Genomic DNA, 16,081 nt, shown 5'->3' on the forward strand with positions numbered 1-16,081 from the left:
TTCAAAATAACCGAACGACCAATTTCGAAAAGCTGACTTTATTTTTTTTTTTAATTTTGTAAGCGATTTATGTGAATTTTATATGATTTTAACTTACAAAAATATTGACAAATTTTGATCTAACGTGTAAATTTTGACAAAATTTTGACTTTTTTTGACAAGTCAAAAAATATTCGCCCTAATAATAACTAATTGTTTCATCTTTCCTTCGTTTTGTAATAATTAAGTCAAACGCGGTAAAAACGAATTTTACTAAATTTCCGCTAGTCCCAGCAATCCGGCCTTTTATGAAAAAAATGTGTGCTGAACCCTGATATAGCGCAGTGCAAAAAAGACCCCTGACGCTAGCCTGTCGTCACATATTAAACGAGTAAGAAAAATACTTAAAGAGCAGGAATACTTTTATTGTTTATCTAGAATGACAATCGTATTCATGCAATGCACGAAGAGCAAATGTACTTAAAATAGAACAAAAAGTCTAAAAGATTCGCGCAAGGCGCAAAATTGTTTTTAAGGGGCATTGTTAAAGTTCACAAAAAAGTTGATTGGCAAGGCCTGTTACGCAAGCCCTTATTTATTTTTAATGGGCCTAAACAGAAGATATCACCAAAATCTCTTTATGCTAGCGTTCTTTAATAAACTATATGAACAACTACGAATAAATTTCTCAAACGAAATTGTTTGTTCTCTCGAATAAACATTTAGACTATCTTAGAGTTTAGTTAAAATTTAAAATACATAGCCAGATTATGAACTTTCAATATATCATATTTCGCCTTCTAAAAGTGTTGCTTCGTTCATGGTGACGTACGCCATCTCGTTCTCTGCTGAGTTCACAAGCAGGGGCGATTCTGATTGCTGCTGCTGGTTACATTCATCAAGTGACACAAATGAAGAATGGTTTACCTACAGCAAAACAGTACATCGCTCAATGTACGAAAATCACTTGTTAAGTCAGGGGCCAAGATACAATGGGTGTACAAATTTTTCATAAACTTGGTAATCTTTTGCCGTTGAGACATATTCTGTATTAGGCTGTAAGTTATTCTGTTAAAACATTTATAGTTTTGAGGTGACGCCGGCGAGCATAATTAATATAAACGTACTATAAACAGTTAGCTACAATTTGCACCAGTGGCATATCCATGCGTAGTGTATTTTATATGGGAAGTGTACTTTATAAGCCATATGTGAATTTTAGTTACTAAGAATCGTGGTCACTCAAAACGCTGATTGTGAAAAAAATGAATAAAGTAAACTAATGTAGTAGGCTAACAGCAAAAAAATCACAATTAAAATAACATCATGGACGAATTGATCATAGATCAGGATCAAGGACATATCCAAGGTGAGCACGGGCCACATGCACCCCCTGAGTTCTAATTTGTTTAACTTTAACTATCTGAATGACTAAATGATGATTTTACGTCTTTAGCCATGGTTTTTGTAACTGGGGCAATAGGCCCTTGGGTTCATGAAGTCCTGATTGAAATCTTAGTGTAAAAGGTAAATTATAAAAAAACGCCCTTTTTTTGGACCTAAAACAATTGTTTCTTAAAACAAATTATTTATTAAATCAATGTATGGTGCCAAATTAAAAAATGGCCCCAATCTTCCCATTTGGCGTTTTTATTGTCCATTTGGGCCTAGTTTGGGTCTTATTAAGACGATTTATGATTTTATTTGGCACTGGATAATACTGCGTATTTGACTTTATTACGTCGTTGGTCTAAATACTACAGTAAAAACATTTTACAAACTTAAATTAATCGAACGTTACACTTCTGCTAGTTTTAGATTGGTAAGCTATTCAAATAAAACAAATATGCTGACTTAATTGCGTACTTCTGTAGACAACATGTCGGAATCCAGTGTTGGTAATAAATGGAAGCTGTTAGAAGACGAAGGTGTTGATCTGCCTTCTTTCATATCTAAAGCTTGGTCCATGGTAACGTAATCTACACCTTGATTTAAGGACATGTCGTCTCCGACAACATCGGACTTTTTACGAACCATAGTGTAAATCTGATCTATAGAATCCTGGGATATGGACCTCGAACGACTTAATAACACTGTAGATGGAGCGAGAACATAGCATTCATCTTCAATTCCCGTAAATGAAAATGAGGAATACTGACCATCAGTACATGAAGCAGAGCAGCGATTTTCTACACTTGAATCTCGTTGATCACACTAAAAATGTAAGACACTTTGTTAATTTCACTGAAACAAATTAAATATAACACAGATCAAAGTTAACATCGAAGGATTTTAATGTTTAACGAAAAAATAATTACAGAATACATAGACCAGGAATGTCCGACCCGCGGCCCGCCTAATATTTTGGTGCGGCCCAAATTTATTGACACTTAAAGTATTTTTTTTGGAATGTTACAATATCACCAAAACGTACACAACGCACAGTATTTGACGTCATCCTATATATTTTTCGAGACTAACTGCGTATAATGCTGCATCTCAACAGCCACCGTACATGTGCAAACGCGCAAATGCGCACCCACTAGCGTTAAGCATTGTTAATTAAATGTGCGGTTGTATGCAGCTCTGTTATTGTTCACCCCAGTCTCTACATTTTTGTTAACTAATAAAAACTTATGTATATGTTTGTGCAACTTTTGTTGTTTCTAAAGTATACAATATCAAACATCATTATAGTTCAAAATGTTGGTAAATAATAGATTAAATGATGAAAGAAGAATTTTGTTGTTGCTAAAATATTTTTTTTTTTTCTATAAAACTGGTAAAACTTAATAAATGATAATTAGTTTTTTAGATTTTTTTAAATTTTGTAATTTTATATTTTAAATCACCGTTCTTTTAATCATGCGGCAAAACAAAAAATAGAAAGGTAACACTGGGGAACAAAATTGTTGTTGCATTGGCAGCGACACGTGCCCTTAAAATGCAGTTATTTTTATTCTAAAAGCTACAGATTTTTAGCAATTTAGCTCCCCTAAAGGCTGCATGCGGTGACTAGTATGAATAAGTTGCTCACAAACAGTCACAAAACAAGTTGATGAATAATATTTCACATGAAAAAATTATTTGGCGTTATCAGGACAATTTTGCGTGATGCTCCAGCAGTAGGCTAATCTGTCCCATCTCCCCTGGTAGCGATCCTCCATGATCATGAGGTCCTGATGAAAACGCTTACCTTGTTCATCGCTAGCAGTCCCGGTAATCGGGGAATTAATCAAGGTAACATTTGAGAAAAAAGGAGCTTGATGCTCATGTTGTCCCCAAGGTAACGAACAGCTAACAGCATTGTCCTAACCAGAACTTGGTAGTTATCTGTTTTTTGGTTAACCAGAAAGTTTTTTGTTTTTTGTTTTTTGGTTAACCAGAAAGTTTTTCACCATTTTTTCTCGGTTAAGATTGGGTTGTGCACAATGTTAGGCATGCCTGACTCCAACGTTTGACTGATGGGTCACTCCTTCTGGGTCCAGTGTTTCTGTCGATCTCCGCTGTCCCACATACAAATTTAGCAGGGATACTTTGTAAAACCTCTTTGTTTGCCAAGGAGAAACCTGACCATTTTGAGATCTACACAAATGATTGTGTGCTCGTGATACTTAAAGAAGTTGATGACTTATTTTATGCCATTGTACGTTTCTCCCATACACAGAGTGGTCAATGGGAACTACTCCATGAAGATATGCATTTGAGGCTTCTTCTGAGAAATTAGAGCTATCCAGAAACAGCCTCCATTGTATTGGATTGTACGAGTCAACACCTAACCGCTTGAATGAAACATGGTAGATTTAAGACCGAAGGCCTACAACCCTTTGACTAGGCTAGACGAGCTATGACTGCTAACTCAAGAATCCTCTCTTTACAATCCATTTGCTTTTTCAATCGCATGCTTATTGGGCTTCTTCGAATTCCGGTAGCCTTACTTGACCGCGCGCACTGAATGTCCCCCAGATACTTATATCAGCATATACCGTGCTTACCACCTTTAAAAGCATGCCATATTGATACTGTGGTTTTACTAATGAGCTGGAACATCTGCTAATCTATAAAGGGAACCGAACTGAAAAATGACGCGCTGGGCTATTTGTGACCAAAGGGAATTTTGCAGCTCGAAATTTCGTCACGTAAATATCTCCGGAAGTAAACAAGATATAGATTATAAATTTTTACACATTACTCAAAGCAACCCAACTTAGCCAGCAATCAGACATTTATCAAATAATATTAAAATATTAATATTCATATTTATGAATATTACTATTCATAAAATTAAAAATCTACCCTAAGTTACTTACATAGGGTTATACCTACAAGTGTACTCTTCAAAGTAAGATATTAATCGACCAATTGTTCAGGGATAAGTTATTAATATTCGTTTAAAATTTCAGAACGTCCATAATTTTAAGTTTGGCTAAAAAGCAAAAGACCCATAACAGAGAAATACCCAAGATTTTTAGTCAAAATTTTTACACATTTACTTAATGCGAGATATCTTGTCCAGCAATCAGGCTTTTTTTAAATAAGCCCATCTTGTAGTAATGATTTCATGATGTCTACATTGTAGGCCTTCAATAGCTCTTTAGAAGTTTGCCGATCACCGATATAGTCAAACATTTCCAAACCTGTATTGCAGATGGGTGAGTTGTATGACACTATAATTGAATTTACTGTATAGTGCAGTGTTTCCAAACCTTTTTTGCAATAGTGCCCCCTTGGGCTCAATATTATTTCATATCGCCCCCTAATCTTGCGTTACAGTAAAGTATTATATTAATCGTTGTCTAACACCATATTGTCTTTACTTTCGTATCGATAAGTTGTCAGTCATAGTTAAGGCTGTTTAACATACATTCACTATTGGAATTTATACATACATTATTTCACCAGGTTATGTTATAGGCCTACTTATTACCAGGAAAATTTCATATCTTTCTGCACCAAGACTTTAAATCCTTTTCTAGTCGCGGGCCGCAACCAAACTCATAAATGTCCCTGTGGGCCGCACAAAATGCTAACTTAGAAAAATGTTAGAACAACTGTGAATCAGGGATTTTTTCATCCAAACTACTAATGAGAAGTGTCATAGTGTTTGTTAATCTTTTGAAGTCGTGGCGCACCTGGCGAGCAAAGCGAGCGCGATTTTTTGGGGGGTATAACGGCATTTCTTTTAAATTTCCTGCTATAGTTTTTATTACATTGGCCAAAAAATAAAAAAATGTTAAAAAATATATGTCTAATATTTTTGAAAACGTTTTTCGTTTGTCCGCGACACACTTGGCAGCCTTCCACGTCCCAATGGTAAAGAAGCGCTGATCTAGTCCAAAGACAGCATCAAAACGTAAACAAACTGGACGTAGAAACATAACTCGCGCGAAGCGCGAAAATTTTTCACCCGTACTAAGTTAAAATAGTCAAAAAGTATTTAAAATGGACTCGTGTCTAGTTGTCAAAGAGGCGGCGGGTCGAGGGCCGTAGGTTGGCGACCCCTGCTTTAAATATAGAAACATTTTGCCGCGTATAAAACGGTGAAACGCAACAGCAACCAACAGCTTTACATAAGAAAGCCAATTATTACGTAACAATGGTCGGGAAACTACTACAGTTCGCAGTACGGAAGTTGCCATTTAAGGTTAAAAGTTACCTATGTCCTACAGTGCTGTTTGTTACTATTTTTATGTGAACTTTTTATAAAAAATTTGATATAAGTACTGTTATGTAACGCCCCCTTATGTGCGTTCAGCGCCACCCAAATTATGAATAGACTCAAAACGCCCCCATGTAACTCGCCAACGCCCACAAGGGGGCGGTACCGCCCACGTTGGGAACCTCTGGTATAGTGTATACCTCCCTTTTTTGGTAACGAAAACATTACAGTTATTTTTTTAGTTGAAATTACATTAAAAATGGACAAAGTATAAAATACAATTTAAATATTAGCGTTTATAAAATAAAATAAAAAATGAAAAATAATTGGAGGTATAACAACTGCGAAAGCATCGCAACGTCTCCAAATATATAAACCGAAGCATTGATATGACATGACCGATTTCTTTAAAAAAAACGCCTTTGAAAGTAGAATTTTGAAAGTTCAGCGCCTGGTTACAAAATCAAAAAATGCCAAGCTTAAAAAGAATTGACAAAGTCAATTCGATCACAACAATCCAGTTTTAAAAAATCTACTAAAAACTGTTTAAGTTAAGCATTTTGTAATAGTCTTGTTTTATGCAGCGGAATATATCCATTTTTTCTGTATGTTATAGCTTGTTTTTGACGGTTTCACTTAAATATTTTTATGCCAGCCAAAGGTGCCATTAAACCATTGTATAAATCATGCTCACAACCAACATCTAAAATTGCTGGGTCCGCCCATGGTTTTTGCAGTCATTTTTAATGAAATTTAAATATTTAGAGTGGCAAATGCGTCCCATGGTTGGACATCCATGACCGAAGACAAATAGACACCTTAGCCAAATTAAACAATGAGAATCAAAAAAGTTTAAAACAATGTTCAATATTTATGTTCAAAAACCGAAGTTACGCAACACACAAGAATCTTCTTTTGATATTCACAAACCTGATATTGAGGTGTTTCGGAGTGGTTATAAGAGTTGGTGAAGGTTGAACTAGACTGCAAGTTCTCTTGTTGTTCAGTGCTGTACCTTAAAATTCAATAGCCAATATCCTACCATGGTCTTTTTTAAATACTTACTAAATTTACATCTCCAATGCTAGTATACCTTAAGTACAGCAAACTGTTATAGTTTATTAGTTGGCTATCACTGGAAGATCTTGTCAAGCGTTGTTGATTGGTAGTTTGATGTGGATCATCGGCCTGCACGTGCAGTGAAGATGTCAATGATCTTCTAAATTTGCACGTCTCTGTCCATTGGCTCTCTGATATTTTGTCTAGTGGCGACGGCACGGTTGAGACAATACTATATGTGGTAAAGTCGGACTCGTCATCATGTAATGTTCGAGAATTGTTTTGTGTGACTGGTTGTTGGGCTACATTGGGTGCTAAACAGGCTGCTGTCCAAATTGGCCTGGACAAACATGAGTTGTTTACCCTCTCCCAAGTAGAATCTGAAAGGAATATATATTTAAATTTTTATTTATGCTTCAATACATTTTTGTTTTGTCAGGTTTTTGTTGGCCCATCGTAATGTTAAGACTGGCTGAGTTCAAGTAACCAAAAATTTTGGGGGATCAGCTTTTCCGAATTTTTAACTGTTTTGTGCAAAACGTTGTTAAGAAAATCAATCTCACTCTAATAGTGCAAGTCACTCTCACTACTAGAATATAGGATTTTTCAAGATCAACCGTGAAAAAAAAATTGTCTTTGCACTTTTTAGTTTTATAAGTTTTGCATATTTGACCTCAGTAATGAGTCAATTCATATCGGATCGGTCGGTAAAAAAATATATTTGTATAGTTGAGCAATTCGTGCGTTTTATTTGCTCTAACCAAAACCAAATAGCTCACAAAAAAATTACAGCCTATCTAAAAGAGTTTTAGAGCCCACTTGTGGAGAGAATCTGTTTTAAAGCAGTTCCGTAATATTAAACATTATTGTTTACCTCAAATTGTCACGATCGCCAACAACAAAGTTGCGATCATTTCCCTGCAGGAAACGCATACTACCAACTCTAGCGTCCTGAAGATACGCGGGTTTCAACCTGGCCGGATTCACACTGGACAAGCACCATGGCATCGCAACCTTTATCAGGAATGTAATACCTTGATCAGCGATGGCGCAGTCTGATGACAACACAACTGTGAAGTGGCTGACAACCAAGGTACAAGACACTACCATCGTCAACGTCAATATATACAAGCCACCACCCAGCCGACTGTATCTCGACTCACTTCCAGATGTCACCGCACCAGCGCTCTACGCCGGCGACTTCAACTGCCATCACACTGACTGGGGTTACAGCGTAACCAATGCAGACGGCGATACCCTTATTGAATGGGCTTCATCTATTGACGCCACTCTATTTTCAATCCAAAGAGCTACCCACATTCCACTCCGCGCGCTTAAACACCGACACCAATCCCGACCTGGCGTTTTGTAAGAGCTGCGCCGGTGAGCCACTGCCGGAGAGGCGCGTCCTGGATAGATTCCCACATTCTCACCATCGTCCATCGCTGATTCTAATCCCAGCGTTAGTCCAGCCTATCGAACAGAATCCCGTGAGGCGTTGGAATTTTCGCAAAGCTAATTGGAAAAGATTCAGTCAACAGCTCGATGCGATAGCTGCTGGCTTGCCGTCCCCGAACTCAGTCGACATCAACTGCGCCTATAACACCTTCTGCAACGCTGCTAACAGACTAACATCCCGCGCAACTTTCGTAGCAGCTATAGGCTGGACGAAGTATGCGAGCAATTACTTCGCACATAAAACGAGGCGGAATACATCCATGATCGAGAAACTAAACGAACAGGGGGGAGAGATGGAGTGAAACAGTGAAGTCAATAGACTTAACTCATTCCAGTCGTAGAGCTTGGCAAACAGTCAACAGGCTAACTGGAGGGTCGGCAAAACCCAAGTAAATTCCCTATCCCGGCCAATGCGATTGCCACCTAACTTCTCAGCAACAACCGTTGCCCTAATGTAGACAGGTCCTTCAGCAGAAGCATCAATGTCAAGATCAAAGAAATTCGTGCGTCCCCAACCTGTAACTCCAACCTTTCAATCGACACCGTTGAAGAAATTGCGGAAGCCACCAAACAAGTTAAAGTGATCAAATCACCAGGCATCGATGGAATACATCCAGAGTTTATAAAACACCAAGGAAGGAAAATGTCCTAATGGCTAATCTCTTTCTTCTCGACCTGTCTTCGTACTGGCAGGTTACCCAAGATCTGGCGTAGGGCGAAGGGAATAGCTTTGTCGAAGCCAAACAAACCAAAAGGCGACCCGAAGAGTTATCGCCCTGTATCGCTACTGTGTGTGCCTTACAAGATGTTAGAGCGACTTGTCCACACGCACCTAAATCCTATTATCGATCCACAATAGCCCAAGAAGCAAGCGGGTTTTCGCAGTAGTAGATCTACCACAGACCGGTGCCCCTACTGTGCCAAGATATAGATAATGGGTCGAGGATGGTGAAAAAGTCGGAGCCGTGTTCACCGACCTCACGGCTGCGTATGACACCGTTTGGTAGTGGTCTTCACCTAAAGCTTCTGGAGATGATCTCACATATGCACATGGCCAGCTTCATCTTAGACATGCTGAGTAACCGTAGCTTTCAGCTCCACACAAGTGACGGCCAGTAGGACTCGAAAGCTGAGGAATGGCGTACTGCAAGGTTTCGTCCTTGCTCCTATGTTATTTAACATCCAGTCGAATAACTATGGCTATACGTATGACCTTGCAATACTACTCAGCAAACCAACATGGGGCGAAGACGAAGAAGGTCTCACCGCAGACATGGGGGTCCTGTCATCCTACTTCAAGAACTGGAGGCTAAAATTAAGCATGAGGAAAACTATGGACACAATGTTCCACCTAAAAACAGGGAAGCCAAGCGTACTACAAACATCCGAGTCAACAACACGTTGTGTCAGCATAATATTACCCCCACATACCTTGGGGTCAAGCTTGACAGAACGCTGACGTTCAAGCATCACGTCGACAGCGTCAGGGCGAAGGCAACCGCTCGCATCGCGCTCACACGCCGCCTAGCCGGTACTGCAAGGGGAGCATCAACTAAAGTGATGCGTATATCTGTCCAGGCTCTGGTTCTATCCTCCGCTGAGCACTGTGCCCCTGTGTGGTACCGAAGTAGCGACGCAAAGAAGGTGGACACTACCCATAATAGTGCGTTGCGCGTCATATCTGGCTGCCTACGTGCCACGCCAACCGAGTAGCTGCCCGTGCTGGCCGGCATAGCACCGCCTGACATCCGCCAAGAGGGAGCGACCCTAGCCCTCTGTAGAAAAGCGCTCTGCACTGAAGAGCATCTACTGCACAAAGTTGTCACAGAGAATACTAGCCGTCAGCGCCTAACATCGGGGCACTTATTCGCTACACAGGCAAAGAAAGACGATGTTACAGGTCGTCAGAGATGGCATGACCAAGGACACCTGGGTAAAGAACCGGTGGACGGAGAGGTGGTCAGCACCACAAACAAGATTACATCGCTACATAGACAGCCCTTATGAAGTAACAGGCCTTGACCCACGGCGACAGTGGGTTAATCTTAACCGCCTCCGCACTGGAGTCGGCTGTTTCGGAGCGTCGATGCTGCAGTGGGGCTTGACCCACAATCCGGCTTGAATATGTGGTGCCCACCACCAAACTGCGGACCACATCGTGGAGGAATGTACCATCTACCTTCCACCCCATGGGGAACGAGGCAAACACCAAACAATCACCAAACCTATAAAAGTAGGAGGCTGTGGGTGGGGTTTAAACCCTACCCAGGAAACCAGGCAAAGTCCGACAAAATTAATACACTTGTGTATTGAGACGCTTAAAATGTCGATTACGTGCCTGAGACTCTGCAAAATTATCTACTTAACACGAGAAAAATGCAACAGTTCATCTCAGTAACTAACTTATGTCCGATTGTCACGTGATTTCAATTGCGCATAATACACTATGTCAGTCATGTTCAAATGGCGGATCGCGATCCGGTTCCGGATCTTCCAATGCAGTCTTAAAAAAATGAACTTTCTACAGTGTTTTCATGTGAATACCAATTGCCAGTGTTGATGAATTTTGTAAAAAATCAAGCATCGAGGGAGACTCCCAAATGCTAATCTTTGTGAGCGTTTGAGGATATCAATAAGCGACAGAAAGCCCCAATTCGATGCTATTGTAAGACCTAAAGTCTAAAACAGGGGTCGGCAACCTACGGCCCGCGGGCTGGATGCACCCCGCCAATGTAATTTATTTGGTCCGCCGCCTCTTTGACAAACTGGATACGAGTCCATTTTAAATACTTTTTGACTATTTTAACTACGTAAGTGCGAAAAATTTTCCCGCTTCGCGCGAATGATCTTTCTACGTCCAACTTGTTTACGTTTTGATGCGATCTTTTGAATTAGATCAGCGCTTCTTTACCGTTAACGGAAAACGTATTATATTTTTAACATTTTTATTTTCGGCAATGTAATAAAAACTTGCCAGAAATTTAAAAGAAATGCTGGTATACCTAAAAAATCGCGCTCGCTTCGCTCGCCATGTGCGCCTGGAAGTTATCGCGTTTCTTCAAACTATTTTATTACATTTTTCATTTGTAGTATGGATAACAACGTTTGGGCTCCAATTTTAAACCAAACAACGCTTTTTTTCGCGCTGTGCGCCAACATTTACGGCCTTCTTCAATGTAATTAAACAAGTTTTTTTCAAGTGAAAAAACACAATTTTTCTCAGTTAACATTTTGTGCGGCGCACAAAGACCTTTCTGAGTTTGGTTTTGGCCCGCGACTAGAAAAAGGTTGCCGACCGTGGTCTAAACCAACCTATCATTTTTCTCACTAAAATCTTGGTGCTGTATAGCACACTTCACTTTTGGGTTTTTAAAAGTTATCAATATTTTGTACGGTACATTTACATAAATAAAGCACCACAACAATTAAAGCGTGTCCAATATGTTTACTATTCGTATTTGGTGGATCATCATGTTGTCAGGTTTGGCTGTGGTGGATCATGGCAGAAATAATTTGAACACCCCTGCACTATGTGATTTGAAGTGCCACAATAACCGATGCGAAATTTAAATTACATCTAAAAGTCGTTAAACTGTTACACTTCGCTGTTGGTGAAATAAAAAATGTTTAAATGAAGTGCCGATAGTATGGAGCATAAACTTTGCTACCGATTATTTTTTAAATAGCCTATTTTTAAAAATATAGTTTAGTTTAGTATTTAAAAATTAGCCAAAGATATGTTTTTTTTTAAGTTTTATATCAATACATTGCATTCAATGAAAGATACACACACATACGTGTACAACTTCTATCCAATGCGCAACATTCAATACCAATTGTTTGGAACATGGTAGTTTAACACCGTGAAACAAATTCCCATGGAACTTTAAAAGCTGGTATGACGGACTCACAAGCACCACCACTAAACCTACTTACAGTTTTGCAACCTAACTGCATAACGACACGCACAACTGTAAAAAGTATTTGCGGGAAGCATGTTTGCATTTTAGTGCTGTTGTCCAAAAAAGAAAATGTTAGACGATAATCTCAGGGGCACAGACTAATAGGTGACCACCTTTCAAAAATCTCTTGGGATATCGTCATTACAAATTGTTCTTTTGCAAATCGGACCTACAATTTACATCAAAGGTGGATGATATAGTTGCAATCTATATGATCATAATAAAGAAATGGCCTGCCCTACACGTTGTTTGTCACTGAACAATATACTCCAATGCTGAAAGAAATCTTAAAAACAAAGTCGGAAAGTATAACAGTGTTACATAACCTTTATCAATTAAAATTATACCATACCTATATAGGCTACCGGTTGAGCGAAGTGAGTGCGAATTCTTTGGGGATATACCAGTTGATACTTAGATTTTGTCTAAAAACTCTTACTGTAATAAAACTTGCAAAATGCAGAGTAGTGTTTAAATGTTAAGCCTATGTCGAAAGCAAGAGATTTAGGGTTATGAACAACAGTTTGTGTTTTAAAGTGTTTAACATGGGTAAAACATGTTGACAACTTATAAAAGCAAATTCACAGTTTGTCTTTTTAAGGCTTATTTGATGACTGAATGCATAGTCACATAATATTACAACAAAGCTTTTAACTCCAAACAAAACAAAAAATTATTAGGCTAAGCTTGACCTACCTACATTAATAGAAGTTCGGCCCGCGGGCCGGATCCGGCCCACCGAGCAGTTTAATCCGGCCCGCGGCGTATTTTCCTTGAAATACATAGGCTAAGCGAAAACAAGGGTGAGTTTCTACATGTTTGGTTGTACCGTAAACACTTTTTTCAGGGACGAATCTAGTCATGACCCCGCCAAAATACATTTTTAGCCTGTTTCAAATCCTTAACGGAAATAGTTTTCTCTTCCGTCTTTCTCGTATGTGCCACGCGATTTTTTGCAACTTTACAGACAAATAGCGTCCTATGCACTGTTACACTTCCCAACTAAAGTTTAACAAACTTAGCCTAATATTTATATATTTCTGCGCTTCGGTTAACAGGATTCCGTCTTTAAGATATGAACGAAATATAGACCGTTTTCTTAAATCTGAAATATACTGATTCACTTTTGTCAACCTAATTTAGTTAATGCTATTTTGTGTGTTTCTTTCGATTTATATCGTCTTTGCAGTATGGCCGTTGTATCGCAGGTGACACATTGGTAACTTACAGCCTCAAAAAAACAGAAAATTATTTTATGTGCGAAATTTTTACGTATTTTAATCTTAATTTTTGGGTCAACCAACTTAATAAACGTCAATATATAAAGCAATAGATATTTTTTATCTGTGCTCAATGCGTTTTACCTGTTCTCCATGCGCCGGCTAAATCTAAATTAAAGTTTGCATTTTAAAACGAATATAGTCGCAATTTTTTCGCGCTTCGCGCGACGTCATGTGGCCTCCTTTAAATTTGACTAAAATTGCACATTTTTGCACAATTTCAAACGTAATAACAAGTTCGTTAGCTTAATTATTTTATTCCGTCAGAGTATGACGTCATATTGCGTGTATTTTAGATTCTATTTTTGATCCGGCCCGTCACATCATTTTGAGTTTCTCATGCGGCCCGCGGTTAAAAATAATTGCCCACCCCTGGTCTAAACTGTGCTACTGGGGCGTACATTTAATATATATAGTATACTCAGTAGGGGAGTTTGCACACTAATTAAAAGTGCAACTTCGTCAAATCCAGGGCGTTTTGATGCCATATTTTTGTGAGATATGATAATTTTTCAAATGTAAAAAAATAATTTGACTAACAATATGTATTTTTTAAGTTTGCATATTTTAAATCTAAGAGAATAACGTGCGCACGACGCTTTATTACACAAAACGGACAAAAAAGTTGTGACAAAGAGTTTTTTTAAAACACATGCTAGGAAGCAAACCCATATTCCGGCTCAGCAGATCAGTTTGGTGTTTCGTGAATGGCCTTAAGCCCTAAATAGTGTTGGAATGCAAGCGCTTTTTCACTCACCTGGATCGAACGAAGATCTCGCAACATTTTACGGGTCTTAGTGTATATATTTTCCGCGTGACAAAACTAGTCGCGCTCAAAGTAAAGGCGGTTCTCTTCAATAGGATTCAGTGTACTAATGGAAATAATTAAAAATATTCCAAATATAGACTGTTATTAAAATATTTTCAGGCTTTCGCGACCCAAACTGAATGATCCTGCGACCCAAATTGTGGTCGCGACCCCCTATTTGCGGACACCTGATCTATCTAATACCAATACCGGTACTCCATTAGCCTAGGTGTTAGTCCTATTTTGGCCTTATTCCGAATTGTGTTTTTTTCTGACGTTGGTGTTGTTCTATCTCGGTCTTATAGCTGGGGTCCTAAAATGCTTTAGGACAGTTTGTCCACTGTATAATTAATAGTCAGATAGTACAATGGTCAGTGTTCCACTGTTGAAAAATACATATTCAATTAGCTTATTTAGTTGCGAACATTGAAAAATACTGTTTTGATTCCAAATATATAATAAAATGGACTTAGGAATACAAATGCTAAAAATTTATAAACAATATAGTCTTACCTTTTCCATGCAGTAAGTTTTGTCTTTGTTCGCTATTATCTTGGATATTCTGTAAATCATTGCTCCCCAGTAACAAAGATTCAAGTTGTTCATTGTGTAATTCATCAACCAATTCATGATTAAAATGAATGTTATCACTAAAGGGAAAAAAACAGTGAGCAGATTTAGTTGCTATCCATGTATGCATTTATTTAACTAGCCGTGATTGGCATGCTATTCTTTTATTCGAATTACCTAATCTGTTATTTTTCTCAGTAATATTAAGCTTATTTTTTTATCTCTTTTATTTAGTCCCAGTGACCTAAATATTTGACAGGCCGGACCGATGAGCCACCCCCAATAACTTTACTATTTTAACACTTTAGCGCCACCAACTTAGTTAGCTCTTTCAAGCATGTTATAATGGCTTTGTAGCAGGTTTTATGAAGCTTGCTGCCAAAGATGCTAATGATAAATTTTAATCAATAAGATTGTAAGCAGAATATCACTCTGTTGACCAAAGAACCCTGTCTCAATATATGTTAAAGACACAAGCCTAAAGGGATAACATCAAGTTGCTTTTAAAATGTCACAATGCAGGTAAGAAAATGTAAAAAATACCACAATTAGGACTTTTTTTATTATTAAAATAGAATTTTGTTCCAAATGGCTATGTTGGAATAAATTTAGCTGTTTAGTTTGTTTATTGGTCTAATCCAACGGTGTCCAACCAGCGGCCGTACGGCCGCATGTGGCCGTCGATGAATAATTGTGCGGCCGTTAACACGTATTTTAATAAGCATGTGTTGGCAATGCGCTATTTTTTATCTGTCTTTATTGTATTTTAGTCCCTTTGAACTAAATCCGTTAATATCAAAAGTGCTATTTATATCATGGCATATTGGACCGCATTACTATTAAAATCCAATTCTTACATAAATGCTTGTGTTTATAACAATATGCGATTATTTTATGGGCCTCAGCCCAATTCGATTGAATTAAAACTTTTGCCAAATCTAAACTTAATAAACGCATTTTTTTTCGCGCTTCGGGCGATCAATCTGCTTTAAGGTTCCATATTTTACCAAGAGTTCGTTAGACAAAACGTCAAGATTAATTATGCTATAACGTCCCGATTTGACAACTTTTTGAGTCATCCCTAAAAACATTTAACTTGCGGCCGTGAGGAAAATAAGACTGTCAAAGCGGCCGTCAAGAGCTGAAAGGTTGGACACCCCTGGTCTAATCATCAAGTTTTTACCCATTATTTTCTTTTTGAGCTGTTGATAGTTTTGGTTTTGATAAAAAACTTTATTTAATAAATTTTATAGACATTTACAAACATTGACATGGAATCTCTTGCAAATACAACTATTTTCACCAT

General features: G+C 38.2%; 1 protein-coding gene across 3 annotated transcripts in view; it reads right to left on the reverse strand.

Moving 5' to 3' along the window:
- Positions 1-397: 397 nt before the first annotated feature.
- The window catches only part of LOC146164276 (uncharacterized), a 45,775-nt gene continuing 30,091 nt past the window's right edge, over positions 398-16,081 (reverse strand). For all 3 annotated transcript variants that reach the window (XM_083382429.1, XM_083382428.1, XM_083382427.1), the window contains exons 15-19: positions 14,719-14,855; positions 6,732-7,077; positions 6,569-6,653; positions 1,846-2,193; positions 398-906 (exon numbers count right to left, since the gene is read on the reverse strand). In XM_083382429.1, coding sequence (XP_083238555.1) covers positions 766-906; positions 1,846-2,193; positions 6,569-6,653; positions 6,732-7,077; positions 14,719-14,855 — 1,057 coding nt within the window. In that variant the 3' untranslated portion in view covers positions 398-765. The remainder of the gene's footprint in view (positions 907-1,845; positions 2,194-6,568; positions 6,654-6,731; positions 7,078-14,718; positions 14,856-16,081) is intronic.

The sequence above is a fragment of the Ascidiella aspersa genome, chromosome 2 (genome assembly GCF_963924565.1).
Source record: "Ascidiella aspersa chromosome 2, kaAscAspe10.2, whole genome shotgun sequence".
Classification (NCBI taxonomy): Eukaryota; Metazoa; Chordata; class Ascidiacea; order Phlebobranchia; family Ascidiidae; genus Ascidiella; species Ascidiella aspersa.